The 14,082-nt window shown below is 47.6% G+C and overlaps 1 protein-coding gene and 1 long non-coding RNA gene across 3 annotated transcripts; one reads left to right on the forward strand and one right to left on the reverse strand.

Annotated features, from left to right (window-relative positions):
• Positions 1-1,697: 1,697 nt before the first annotated feature.
• Tut1 (terminal uridylyl transferase 1, U6 snRNA-specific) lies at positions 1,698-13,390 on the forward strand. Of its 2 annotated transcripts, none has more exons than XM_051193907.1 (9): positions 1,698-1,859; positions 2,963-3,153; positions 6,274-6,589; positions 6,957-7,057; positions 9,620-10,101; positions 11,131-11,240; positions 11,382-11,492; positions 11,626-11,718; positions 12,223-13,390. In XM_051193907.1, the coding sequence occupies exons 1-9, from the start codon at positions 1,778-1,780 to the stop codon at positions 13,341-13,343; spliced, it is 2,607 nt and encodes an 868-aa protein (XP_051049864.1). In that variant the 5' UTR covers positions 1,698-1,777; the 3' UTR covers positions 13,344-13,390. The 2 variants fall into 2 exon arrangements, with proteins under 2 accessions (XP_051049864.1, XP_051049865.1); XM_051193908.1 differs by having other exon boundaries at positions 9,650-10,101.
• Positions 6,892-13,922, reverse strand: LOC127228831 (uncharacterized). Its single transcript, XR_007835057.1, has 4 exons — positions 13,827-13,922; positions 11,605-11,733; positions 9,738-9,871; positions 6,892-7,027 (listed from the first exon to the last, which is right to left on the reverse strand). It is a non-coding gene; the product is annotated as an uncharacterized LOC127228831 (long non-coding RNA).
• Between the last annotated feature and the right edge of the window lie 160 nt (positions 13,923-14,082).

Genomic DNA, 14,082 nt, shown 5'->3' on the forward strand with positions numbered 1-14,082 from the left:
CCTCGGATTCTGTAATTGGTTCTTATAAAGAATAAAAAGCTGTTTTCTTCAGCTCCTCAGGCTCAGCTGTTCTCTGCTGCTGGGTGTGTGTGTGTGTGTGTGTGTGTGTGTGTGTGTGTGTGTGTGTGTGTGTGCGCGCGCTTCTCGGGGTGTCTTTGAGGGAAAATAGAGGACAAAGGACAATGAAAGAGGTACAGATGGCGCTTGTTCTAGGAGCAGCTTTATGAGACATGCAGCCGGACTGTGAGGTAGTCTGTGCCAGCTATCCATGTGGGATTCCGGCTTCTCCCATTGGGGCTGGAGTACAAGCAGCATCTTGGTCTAGATTAATTCAAAGCTCTTTAATGGCTTTTGAGTCTCCATAGGTGGGTGTTAGAATGTCTTCCTGTTACTCACTTTTACTCCCTCTTGGTGCTGAGGAACTGATCCAGGGCCCGGTGAGTGCTACTCAGTGCTCTGTTGCCACCACTACACCCTCAGTCGATGTACACATTCTAGCAGCCAGCGTCAGATGCAGCTCATCAGGTGCACTTGCGAGACACAGGCAGGCAGATCTCAAGTTCGAGGCCAACTTGGTCTACAGAAGGAGTTGAGGACAGCCAGGGCTATATAAAGAAGCCCTGTCTTGAAAACAGTTGCACTTCACGTTAGTGCTTGTGGGTGTGGTCCTGCGGGACTTTACAGTTCACGCTCAGAGGTGTATACATACAGAGGGCTGCATTTGTACACTAGTGTTCTGCCCTGCCCCTACTGTTGAGTGTGCAGTAGTACCGTTCTGTTTTCATTTCGTCTGCTTTTTTGGTTTGGTGTAAGGATCAGATACCTGAGCAGGCTCCAAAGGAGGGACACCTTAGAACAGTTGGTTACATTAAATCAATTCTTAAGCACTTAGAGATAGAAGGGCCTAACTATGACTCAGCCAAGGCCACAGACTGGTTTTCTGACAGTCACTGAACAAGCTGCTGAGCCTACCTGATAGCCTTTCTATTTCATTATGGTCTCTGTGATCAGCTGTCATATCCTCTCGTTCCTGAACCTACAAGATTGACTCCTGTGCCTGCCTGTGGACCTGCAGCACTTCCTGTCCCACCTCCTTGAATAAGTTTACTTCTTAGCACTGTAGTTTGTTCTTCATTGTACTGCCTTGAAATAGGCCTCGTTAATATACTTCATCAAGGCTACAACTGCCGAAGACACTGACTAGGATAGTAGGTAGCCATCTGCCCTTGTTTGGTTCAAGTGAAAGGGACTGGGACGGACAGCGCTGGAAACTACTGTTTTACAGAAGAATCTAGCTGTAGAGAAAGGAACTGACCTGAGGATGTGGGAATTCCTGAGCTCCACAAGGCAAAAGGCTGGAAACACCCACCCTCTGCTTCTATTCGCAGGGCATAATAAAAGATTGAGGTGCAGGTCGCTGGCCATCACTCGGCAAGGAAAGGGCTGTGCTGTCAAGAAGCAAGCCCGTCTTTGTGGCTGCTTAATGAATATTCGCAATTCTTCGGGCCAATCAACGCTGGAATGGAACGGAGCACGCCAACTAGTTAACCGTAGGCCAGTAAGTGTCGTCGATGGGCGGCCTTTCCTAAAACTGAATTAATAGGAACCATTAACCCTAAGAACACGGTTTCTGGAAGAATATGCTAGCGCCGGACACAAGCGTCACTTCCTGCAGCACTGGCGGAAGTGGCTTCCCCGCACATTGCGATTTTTAACTGAGTTCTGGTAGTGGCTGGTAGCGGAAGAAGTTGTAGGCGGTCCATACCGGAGAGTCGCTATGGAGGCGGAGGATTCGGATGTCGTATCGCTGCCTCGTGGCCGCTTTCGCTGCTGTCTCTGCGACATTACTACAGCCAACCGTAAGCGGTGGCTAGTGAGGGAAGGGGGGAGGCTGCAGGCTTTCCCTTTTAGGTGCTAGTGAAAGAGTTATCTAGGTTATAGTTTTTGCTGGCACTAGGATCACCCACTTCTATTTTCACTCAGCACGCCCCAGGGCATTGGAGAGTGGGGAAAGTCTCACCCTATCTTCCCACTATGCAAAAGCTCCGTAGTGAAAGTTTCATTATTCCTTTTAAAACATCACCTACTGGACATCTCATCTGTACCTGGTACTGTACTGGTCTCTGGAGTCGGGAACTCACTGTCTGGGTATGTTTACAGAGCTGAGGCATTACAGAGAAGGCCTCAGTTGGAGACTCCCAATGGGAAGGGTATCTCCAGAGGCGAGGCTCAGTGAAACAGGGTGGCCTGAGTGAATGCAGAAGGTGCCATTGAGGAAAAGGGTTTGGAAAGACAGTTTTGTGACACCAAAAGAGACCTAGTGACATCTCAGGTCCTCCTTCTTTTGATGCCTAGAAAGTGATCTCTAAATGGTGTTTTCTTTGTGAATGACATCACACACACACACACACACACACACACACACACACACACACACACACACGCCCATTAGGGCAAGCCAGGAACTTAGGAGATTGCCTTGCCCACCTACTTTCATGTCACCAAATAGCTGACTGATGACAAAATAATACTAATAACTAATTTCCCACACTTAGCAGATGTCCAGAGCTGTATGTGAATGATACCTATGTGGTAGGTAGGATCATTTCTATCATATATGGGAAAAGGATACATTTGAAATACCTACTATTTGTCTTTGAGGGTTAGCCAGGGCCCTAATTTATTTAGTTCTACATATGGCCTTGGATTAGTTGCTTGTTAATTCCTCTACAGTGGGCAGGTGTTGCTCTATTTAACACATACCTGCACTGCAGCCTTTGGAAATCTCTTAGAGAATGCAGTGTAGGAAAGGGGAAAAGATATCAAATGTGAATAGAGCCACAACTCTGTCCAAGTGTCACCCTTTGTCTTTGAAGGAACAGGATTTCTATATGTAGAGAACAAAGGGACAGGTATACTAAGGGATACTTTATATGCTTATGTTTCACATTTGCCTCTACAGGACCCAGCCTAGATGCACACTTGAAAGGCCGGAAGCATCGGGATCTTGTTCAACTACGAGCTACCAGAAAGGCCCAGGGACTTCGAAGTGTGTTTGTCAGTGGCTTTCCCAGAGATGTGGGTTCTGCCCAGCTTTCTGAGTATTTCCAGACATTTGGCCCTGTGGCCAATGTTGTCATGGACAAGGACAAGGTAGAGTTAGTGTCTCTGAGATTAATGTGTCAGATGAGTTTACCTCACATGACAGAGGGAAATGAGCAGCTTCCTAATGTGGTTCATCCTTGATAGACGTTTCAGAAGTTGGAATAGCTTAGTTTTGGGAGCTTCGGCCACATTGGATTTAATCCATTTACAAGAGTTAATTATGGGGGTCCTGTTTATCAAACATATTTTTTTTGAGACAGGATCTCATCATATAATTTTGAGTTTTACCATGTAATTCTGGGTGCTTGGGAGCTTGTTATGTAGACCAGGCTGGCCTTGAACTCACAGAGATCCACCTGCCTCTGCTTACCTGGTGCTGGAGTTAAAGGCTTGGTCAAGGCTCTTCCAGTATTGCCTGTTACCTCTCATTCCCCCCCACCGTCCCCACCCACCCTGCTGCTTTTTTTCCCTTCAGTTCTAGGGATTGAATTGGGACTCCTGAATGCTAGGAGAGTGGCCTCTGTCTGTCTCCAAACCATCTTCATATCATTTATCAATCACTTCCTGTGATTCATACCTGTGTACTGGTGAGGCCTCTGCAATTTTGTGTATATGACATGATGTAAGGGTCCAATATTGTTTTGCTTATGACTCTCCGGTTGTCCTAGCATCATTTATCTATAAGCTACTCTTTTCCCCACTGATCTTAGGTTAAAAAAATAGTTGACTATATGTACACAGTGTTCTTCTGTCTGCATGTGTCCCTGCATGCCAGAAGAGGGCACCAGATCTCATTACAGATGGTTGTGAGCCACCATGTGGTTGTTGGGAATTCAACTCAGGACCTCTGGAAGAGCAGCCAGTTCTCTTAACCTCTGAGCCATCTCTCCAGCCTGGAGAATGCCTCTTTATAGGAACAGATGATATAAAAGGACGTGCACTTTTACCCATAAGCAGTCATGTTTGCCTTGCTCCTGCTTTTGTTTTACCTTAAAAAACAATATATATCTCAGTCATTAACATTCAGCTCTGCACTGGAGGCAGGCCTGGTCTACAAAGCTACACAGAGAAACTCTGTCTAGAAAAAAAAACTATTCAGCTCTGGTTAGTTCATCCAAATCATAGTTGTCTAGCTGTTCTATTGTTGCTAATACTAGATGGCAAGTTCTTTGAAGACAGGGTTTATTAGAGTTTATATGTTTACATTAGCAGTAGCAGGATTTTTAAAAAATGTATTATAGTTTGGTGCTAAGGTTGACTCCAAGGCTTCATACATACTAGACAACTTCTCTACAGTGAGCTGTATTCTGAGCCCAACATGGGTTCTTTTAAATTTTTATTATGTGTGCACATGCATGGCCCATGGTGCAAATGTGGGGGTCAGAGGACAACTTGTAGGAGTCTGTCCTATGTGTTCAGGGGACTGAATTCAGGTGCTCAGGTTTGGTGGCAAGCATTTTACTCCAGCATGGATTTTTTTAAGGGTGTCTGTATGGTTATGTGTATATGAGTACAGGTGCCCGCTAAAGCCCGCAGAGGGCATTGGATTGTATGAGGCTGGAGTTATAGATGGTTGGTATCAAACTGTCTGATGTGGGTGTTGGGAACTGAATCCCAGGTCCTTTGCAAGAGCAGCCAGTGCTCTTAACCACTGAGCCATCCTTCCAGAATTCCACATTGGACCCCCTGCCATGGATTATTGTTAAGAGCCAGCTGGAACTAGATCTATAGATCAGGCTGGCCTCGAACTCACAGAGATCTGCCTGCTTCTGCCTCCCAAGTGCTGGGATTAAAGACATATGTCACCACCACCTGCTCTGGATTTTTCTGTTTTGTCTTTTTGAGACTAAATCTCATGTCATGAATGCTGACCTCAAACTTGCTATGTAGCTGAGGCTGGTCTTGAACTCCTGATCTTCCAGCCCACTCTTCCCCTTTCAAAAAGATTTTATTTACTTTTATTTGAGACAGGAACTCCCCCTTATAGCCCTGGCTGGCTGGCCTGGAACTTGATAGGTAAACCAGGCTGGCTTCAGACTCAAAGAAATCTGCCTACTGTAGCCTCTCAAGTGCTGGGATTAAAGGTGTGTGCTACTGTGCCTGGCTAAGACTTTTTGTTTTAAATTATGTATATATGTGTTTGTCTATGTATGGACTTATGTACAATTACCTTTGATTCTAGGAGAGGGCATCAGATCCCCTAGAGCTGGAGTCAGCTGGTATGAGTATTGGGAACCAAACTCCTAATTGCTGAACCATCTTTCTAACCCCTTAAAATTTTTTAATTGCATTTTAATTTTTAAATTTCATTTACTTGTAAAGATTTATTTACTTTTTATGTATATAGTGTTCTGCTTGCAGGCCCGCAAAGGGCACCAGATCTCATGTGGTTGCCAGGAATTGAACTCAGGTCCTCTGGAAGAGCAGCCACTGCTCTTACCTGCTGAGCCATCTCTCCAGCCTGCATTTTAATTTTTTAAAAAGATATTATGTGTATGAGTATTACTTGCATGCTTTGTAGGTGCCTGGTGTCCTTGGAGGTCAGAAGAAGGCATTGTATCCTCTAGAACTGGAGTAACTGATGGTTGTGACTTACTGTGGAGGAGCTTGGAGCTAAATTTAGTTCTTTTGAAAAAACAATAAGTGCTCTGAACCTCTGAGCCATTGTTTCAACACCTTAATTACATTTTGTTTATTTAGTGTGCCTGTGTGGTAGGGGAGCAGGGGACATGCATGGCACAGATATGGAAGTCAGAGAACAACTTTCAATAGTCACTTCTCTTCTTCTGCCATGTGGGAGCCAGGGGGCTCAAATGCAGATCATTGGGTCAAGTGGCAAGTGCCTTTATCACCTGAGCCATTTTCCTAAGCCCATCTTCCTCCTGAGTCTGGGATTACAGGCATGTACCACCAACCATGGATAGATGGGTCTTATTTTTGACCTGTGAAATTAAGTCATTGTGAAATATAGGAGACAGTAGATAAGATTTTAACTGGCAGCCAGGAATAAAAATGTATGAGGTAAGAGTGAAGATTACTCATCTAATTATATTCCCTTTCACAAAATCAGCAAGTAAATACTTCCAGTATATTGGTTGTTTCCCATTTCAAAGGTTCTCCTCTACTGTTAAAATTGTTGATTGCCAAACCATGATCCTTGCTTTCCAGGGGGTGTTTGCCATTGTGGAAATGGGAGATATAAGTGCTCGGGAGGCTGTTTTATCACAGCCCAAGCACAGGCTGGGGGAGCATGGACTGCGTGTCCGGCCGAGGGAGCAGAAGGAGTTCCAGAGCCCAGCCACCAAGACACCCAAAGGAGTGGACTCCAATAGTCACCAGCTGGCCCAAGCACTGGCCGAATCCCCAGATGTGGAGGCACAGATGGTAAAGCTTGTGGAACTGAGGGAGTTGTCTGAGGCTGAGCGGCAGCTTCGGAATCTTGTTGTGGCCCTGATGCAGGAGGTCTTCACAGAGTTCTTCCCTGGTGAGTTCCCTGCTGTAAATCTGAGCTCTGCCTAACACCTTGCCAGTCTACCTGCCTGTGTTTGAACCCTCAGCCTTCTCTCGGCTGTGTCTCGTTTACTTGATCTTCCATCTTTGTACCCCAGTATGTTTGTTCTTGATCCTCCTGCTCCTCCCGTCGCTTTTTATCCCTCTTTATTATGTGTGCGCACAAGTGACACACACGCTTGTGGAGGTCAAAGTAACCTTCAGAAGTTAGTTCTTTTCTTCCACTACATGGATCCTGGGGACCGAACTCAGGTGTTCAGACTTGGTGGCAAGTGCCTTTACCTTCTGAGCCATCTTGCTGGCCCCCTACTGTCTTTTGACCTGTATCCTTTGGTTCCTAGGCTGTGTGGTCCATCCTTTTGGCTCTTCTATAAACAGCTTTGATGTTCATGGCTGTGATCTGGACCTCTTCCTGGACTTGGATGATATGGAAGAAACCCAGGTGAGTGAACAGGGATGCATGCAATCATGTGACTTTGGGCAAATGCTTTACTCTCAGGTTGTTTAATCTCATGATTATAAAACAGGCATAGTAGTACTTAGCTAGAAGCATCGCTGTAATTGTGAAAACATGGATATTGATGTGCATTAGATAGAATAAAAGTGAGTTGGCTTAGGATAGATAACAGTTGTGATAGGAAGATAATTCAAAATTCTGTTACTAGATTTTGCTTATTGTGTGGGGTTTTTTTTTTTTTTTTTTTTTTTGAGGCAGGTTGTCACTTTTAGCTCTGGCTGGCTTGGAAGTTGCTATGTAAATTAGGCTGGCCTGGAACTCAATGGAGATCTGCCTTCCTCTGTCTCCCAAGTACTGGACTTAAAGGCATGCACTGACACTGCCTGGTTGTAAATTAATTTTTAAAAATTTCATGTATGTGTACTATATTTACATTGCTTTCACTTTCCTCCAACTGTCCCTATTTTCTTCCTCAAATTCATAGCCTCTCCTGGTCTTGTGGCTTTAACTGTCTTCCCTTTCTTTTTCCCTGTCCCCTGAACTTTAGGCGTAGGGGTTGTGTTGTATTTTTATCCATTGAGGCTAAGTACCCCTTGTTCAGTTAGTTGTGCTCTGCATTCTGACCAGTTGTGGCTTTCTGTAATGGTCTCTTGTGTGCTGCAAAGATAAGCCTCTTTGTTGAGGGGTGAGAGCTATGCTTACCAGACCTGGGCTGGAGCAAAAGACCTGTAGCCTGTGTTAGGCCTGCATTGGACATAGCCCCATACTCTTTTTTTAAAAAGTTTATAGCTGATTGTAGTGGGGCAAGCCTTTAAACCCAGCACTTGGGAGGCAGAAGCAGGCAGGTCTCAGTGAGTTCAAGGACAGCCATGGCTGTCTTGAAAAAAAAAAAAAAAAACCACACACACAAACTCTACAAACCAAACCAAACCACACAAAAAGTTTATTTTTCGTGTTTGGGGGTAGGGTGAGATGAGGCCAGAGAACAGCTTTGGGTATGGGCTTTTCACTGTCCACTTTGGTGTGTTCATTGGTGTTGTCTTTATTTGGCTCACATAGGGCAGTCATGTTGGTGAGACTTGGGTGTAGCTTCTGATGCAAGCTCCTGATCTGGCTATTTTTATAATGGTTCCAATCCTTTGTTCACGGTGTTCCCTGAGCCTCAGATGCAGGAGTGTTTTGTAGATGTATCCAGTGGGGCTGGGCTCCACAACGCTGTCTTATGATTAGCTGTGGTTTCCTGTAAATAGTCTCTTGCAAAGAGAAGTTTCCTTGATGAGGGGTAAAGACTACACTTGTCTGTGGGTATAAGGACAGATATTTAGATTATTCTTAGGAATTGTAGTGGTTGTAGACTATCCTCCAATACCCATGACTTAACTAGCACCAAGAAGTTCATAGGGTTCCAATCCCAAGTGTGGTTATCCTCTTGTTGAGCAGTCCTTAAGCTCATTAGAAAGCTGCTAGTTACCGCCAAGGTATGTGTGCCACTACTGTACCCTTAGGGTTATCGTGCCATGCTGGTTGATAGTGTTCGTAGGTGTCATAGCTGGGCAGGGCTGTTAGCTGCCTCTCCTTTGGAAGCTTGCATGGTGCCCTCTGGTTCCATGAAAGGGTCCTCAGGAAGGGGGCTTCCTGCTCAGTTCATTTCCAGCTCAGGGGTCAGTGGGCCTTGTTTCTGAAGCACATGGTGTCTTCTGCAGTAGGCACATACCATCTACTTCAGGGGTGGGAGGGCAACCAAGGGCAACGGCAATAGTCTGTATGCTTTAGGAATCTTTTGGACAGCTCTGGTTGTCAGGCTAATTTAAAGCATGACTCTAAATCCCAGCACTTGAGAAGCTGAGACAGGAGGATTGTGAAAAGTTAAAGGGGTGGGGCTGGAAAGAAGCCTCAATGATTAAGAGCACCAGCTTCTCTTCCATAGGATCAGGATTGGAGTTCTAGCACAGGCTTGGCAGCTCATACTGTCTATAATTCCAGTTCCAGGAATCTGATGCCCTTGTTTGACCTTCACAGGCATTGCATGCATGTGGTATAGACATGTATACAGTAAACACCTATCACATGAAACAAAATAAAAAGAAGGAAGTTTGTCGGGTGTTGGTGGCTCACACCTTTAATCCCAGCACTGGGGAGGCAGAGCCAGGTGGATCTCTGAGTTCCAGGCCAGCCTGGTCTACAGAGTGAGTACCAGGACAGCCAGAGATATACAGAGAAAAACCTTGTCTCGAAAAACAGAAGTTAGTTTAAGGTCAGCCTGAGCAACACAGCAAAATACCTTGCTTTTTTTATATTTGATTTTTGAGACAAGGTTTCTCTGTAGCCCTCCCTGACTGTCCTGGAACTCACTATGTAGACCAGGCTGGCCTTGAACTCAGAGATCTACCTGCCTCTGCCTCTCAAGTGCTGTGATCAAAGACGTGCACTACCATTGCCTGGCTTCAAAGCACTGTTGGGAATGGGTTATGTAAAGCTGCAGAGTGAAGTCTGCACATAGAGGACAGAGGGGGAGGGGCATTCACTCTCTTTCATCTCCATCTACAGGCAGCCCCACAGACTCCAGAGGCCCCACAGGCTCCAGAGGCCCCGTCTGTGGACTCAGCACTCGCTTTCTCCCCAGATCCTCAGCTGGCCTGCACCCCAGCTTCTCCTCTGGACTCACCCTCTCCGACTTCCCTCCACGATTCCGAGGCCCTGGACCTTGAAACCGCATCTTCTGTGGCACCGCAGACACCAGATTCTGCTCTGGGCTCTGACACTGTCACCTCTCCGCAGTCCCTGCCTCCAGTTTCACCGCTGCAGGAGGATGGGGGGGATGGGAAATTGGGCAAGGCCCTACAATTAGCAGACGCTTCAAAGGACGAGAAGGAGGAGGCGGCGGCAGTGCTAGGGCTGGTGGGCTCTATTCTCCGGGGCTGTGTCCCTGGAGTGTACAGAGTCCAAACTGTGCCTTCTGCCCGGCGCCCTGTGGTCAAGTTCTGTCATCGGCCTTCAGGTCTTCATGGGGACATCTCCCTCAGTAACCGGTACTTTGCTGTTGGGTCTGAGGAAGGCTGGCTCTTAGTTCTGGGATGGATGAGGAGGGAGTCCTGACTGGGAGGGGTTATGCCTGCTGAATTGAGTCTGTCTTCTCTGGTTCAGTCCTCCTTTCTTCCAATTATGTCCCCTCCTATCTAGCCTCCATTTCAGGGTTTGTTTTCTTTGGGATACTCTGTACTCGTGAGTCAGGGTCTTGCTCTGTTATCCGTACTGGCCTCCAGCCCTTGACTGTCCTGCCTTCGCTGCCTGGGTCCTGGGATTACAGGGATGTGCCCCTATGCCTGACTCTGTAGTGTTGCTTTTTGTTTGGTTTTGTTTTTTCAAGATAGGGTTGCTTTGTAGCTTTGGAGCCTGTCCTGGCACTCGCTCTGTAGACTGGCCTCAAACTCACAGAGAACAGTTTGCCTCTGCCTCCTGAGTGCTGGGAGTAAAGGTGTGCATCACCACTGCCCAGCTTCAAAAAAATTTCAAATTACATGTTTGTTTGTGATATCTCTGTAGTCAGAGAACAACGCGTGGGAGTCAGTTCTCTCCTTGTGGCACGTGAGTTTTAGGGACTGAACTGAAGTGTCAGTCTTGGTGGCAGACTCTTTTACCTACTGAGCCGTTTCACTGGTCCTGTGTCTGAGCAAGGGTTTCATATTCTCCTTTCATCCTCTTGAGTGCTGGATCACAGGCATATGCTTACCACACCTAGCTGTTGAACAGTTTATGAATGGTGGCTGTACAGGATGAGCACATGGAATGTAGTGTTGCCTAAGGTTCCGTTGATACATACTCCCCCCACCACTACCTCCCAGGCTTGGGGCAAATGTTCCCACCATTTAGACACATTCCCTAGATTTATCTAATGTTCTTTTGTGTACCCCTTCATATGACCAGTGTTTTGGCCAAACTTTGGGAAAAACTCTTTTGATCTTATTTTAGCTGATCCTAAGTCTGTAATGAGAGGTAGTGAGATGTTGGTTCTCAAAGAGTTCCTACACCATAACAACTTTGTTTCCCCATTGTCCCAGGCTGGCCTTGTACAACTCCCGTTTCCTGAATCTCTGCTCTGAGATGGATGGTCGAGTCCGGCCCCTGGTGTATACCATACGCTGCTGGGCTCAGCATAATGGCCTGTCAGGTGAGAATGAGGACAGACTTGGCCTGAGCCGGTGTCTGTCAAAGGAAGGGAATAAGGGAGGTTAAAAAAAAAAAAAGGTGGGCACCGGGATCAGGGCTTATAAATACTTCTTCCTAACTGAAATTATTGGTTACTATTTAGGGGGTGGCCCCCTTCTCAATAACTACGCCTTGACGTTGCTGGTGGTCTACTTCCTTCAGACCAGAGACCCTCCCGTGCTTCCTCCTGTGGCCCAGCTCAGCCAGAGATCAGGTACTGCCACGACGCCAGCCTCTTCTCACCCCTCCACACCTAAAGTGTGAGACCTCAAGTACCACCCCATTTCCTACCCGTTCTTCCCCAGTCTTCCTACTCCCAGCCTGACCCTCTCTTCTTGCTGTCACAGGTGAAGGGGAGCAGGTAGAAGTTGATGGCTGGGACTGTAGTTTCCCCAAGGATGCCTCCCGACTGGAGTCCAGCACCAACGTAGAGCCTCTCAGTGAGTCTGGGGAACCTAGGAGAGAACCGATAGTAATATTAAGTTCTGGAATAGGAAACAGTTACCATACTCTTGTGCAAGGCACGGTCTTTACAGTAGCCCCATGGCTACTTGTGTTTATTTATTTATCTATTTATCTATTTATTATTCTGCCTCTGTATCCCTGCACATCAGAAGAGGATACCAGATCTCATTACAGATGGCTGTGAGCCACCATGTGGTGCCAGGAATAGAACTCTGGACCTCTGGAAGAGCTGTCAGTGCTCTTAACCTCTGACACCTCTCCAGCCCTCATGGCTGCTGTTTTAAAGATGACAAAAACATGTCTTGGGCAGCTAAGTCAGAGGTGTATTCCCCAGTTACCCTGCTCTGCAGCGCAAGCAGTAGCATCTGGGCAGGGCATGGCCGAGGAGCGTGTCCTCAGGGAAGAAAGTCCTACTGAAGGAGCTGCAGGGACGTCCAGTTATGGCTTCTAAGTGACCCTTCCTAATCTGCCTCTTTCAGGTTCTCTGTTGGCCCAGTTCTTCTCCTGTGTTTCTTGCTGGGATCTTTCTGGCTCCCTGCTGTCCCTGCGGGAAGGTCGGGCACTACTCGTGGCAGGGGGGCTGCCTTCTGATCTTTGGGAGGGGCTGCGCCTTGGCCCTATGAATCTCCAGGACCCCTTTGACCTGAGTCACAATGTTGCAGCTAATGTAACCAGTCGGGTTGCTAGACGTCTGCAGAACTGTTGTGGAGCAGCAGCTAGTTACTGTCGAAGTCTCCAGTACCAGCAGCGTTCCTCCCGGGGCCGGGACTGGGGACTACTCCCACTTTTGCAGCCCAGCTCCCCTAGCTCCCTGCTGTCTGCCAAGCTCATCCCCTTACCACCGGCCCCCTTTCCTCAGATCATTATGGCTCTGGTGCGTGTGTTAAAGGAAGCACTTGGATGCCATATAGAACAGGGAACCAAGAGACCACGGTCAGAAGGTGCTAGAACCAAAGACCCTTCCCTGGGAGGGACAAACAAAAGACAGAGACTAGATGGGCAAGAAAAGAGCTGTGAGGAGGGGAATGAGGGGTCGCAGGAATGTGCAGGGGACCACAGTGAAAGTGGGGCGGAAGCAATGGCAGTAGAGTCCCAAGAGACACCTCAGGACGGCGCCTTGCTGAGCTCTGGACCACCAGGCGAGTTGCCCCTGATGACTTCCAAGTCTCTAGACAAGCTGGCTGAGCAGAAGCCCATGGAACCTGAAGTGGCTAGAGAAGGGTGTCAGGGTGAGACAGGGAATGAAACGTCACACCTGTCGTCAGTGAGCTGGCGATGTGCTTTGTGGCACCAAGTGTGGCAAGGGAGGCGGCGTGCCCGGAGACGCCTACAGCAACAGACCAAAGAGGAAGGCAGAGGCCCCGCCCCTGCAGCAGAGTGGCTGGCAATGGAGGCTCGAGTGACCCAGGAGCTGAAAGGACCCGGCAGTGAGCAACAGAGGCTGCAGGGGGAACCTCTCCTCACCTTTGTGGCGTCTGTCTCCCAGGCTGACCAGGCACTCACTGTGGTGCCAGTTCAAGATTCCCAAGGCCTGTTCCCCGGTCTTCATCATTTTCTACAGATTTTTCTCCCTCAAGCACTTAAAAATCTCCTTCAGTGAGGAGCCAGACCTCAAAGACAATAAAGCTGCTAGTTTATTTAATACAAGCGATGGACAGCTGTGATTTCTACCTGGTGACACCTTTCTCTCTGCCTTACTGTAGCCACTAGCCTGCTTGGCCTGACTACCCTCAAACAGAGGTCTCCTTCCCACCTCGTACCACATTCATAGGGAGTGCCACAGCACAAGGCAAAGGCACTGATGTCTGCCGCCCCGTTCATGGGAACCACCACTAATTCGGGTTTAGGGTTTGTCCTTTCTGCCCTTTGACACTGGAGTGAGTTCAAGTTTCCCTTAAGTTGGATACGAGAGTTTGAAATTTGGGTATGTGTAAATTATTGTATCAGAACTGGCCGACCTTACCCGACCCTCTGGCTCTGGAGGACAGCCCTGCCTGAGGTGCAGGTGACAGGCATGCAAGTTGGTTTGGTCCCTTTTGCTGTAGAAGTTAACATCAAGGTTGTTTAATCATTGCAGACTTACTTTGAGATGTTTTCGGCCGTGAGCCCGGCTGGACAGACAATCCCTTAATAGAAAATCTCGAACAGGAACAAAGCAATTTAGTAAATTGCCACTCTTGCATCCCATGTAGTTAGTTGCTAATAGGCTAGAGCTACAAGCGGTTGAGGGGCGGTGTTTCCGCCGGGTTCTCACACTCTCCCCGCCCTCGCTGAGCTCCGTCTCCTATCAAGCTTCCGATTGGCCGGCCACACGGGCGGGACAGGCTGCCTAGAGCCAC

Source organism: Phodopus roborovskii, unplaced genomic scaffold (genome assembly GCF_943737965.1).
Source record: "Phodopus roborovskii unplaced genomic scaffold, PHOROB, whole genome shotgun sequence".
NCBI classification, from domain to species: domain Eukaryota; kingdom Metazoa; phylum Chordata; class Mammalia; order Rodentia; family Cricetidae; genus Phodopus; species Phodopus roborovskii.

Bases quoted from the DNA above. Each gene is read 5' to 3' on its own strand.
- Tut1 (XM_051193907.1), top strand. From the start codon at position 1,778: ATGGAGGCGGAGGATTCGGATGTCGTATCGCTGCCTCGTGGCCGCTTT. The intron at 11,493-11,625 runs GTACTGCCACGA...TTGCTGTCACAG, and splicing joins CCAGCTCAGCCAGAGATCAG to GTGAAGGGGAGCAGGTAGAA. The intron at 11,719-12,222 runs GTGAGTCTGGGG...TGCCTCTTTCAG, and splicing joins CACCAACGTAGAGCCTCTCA to GTTCTCTGTTGGCCCAGTTC.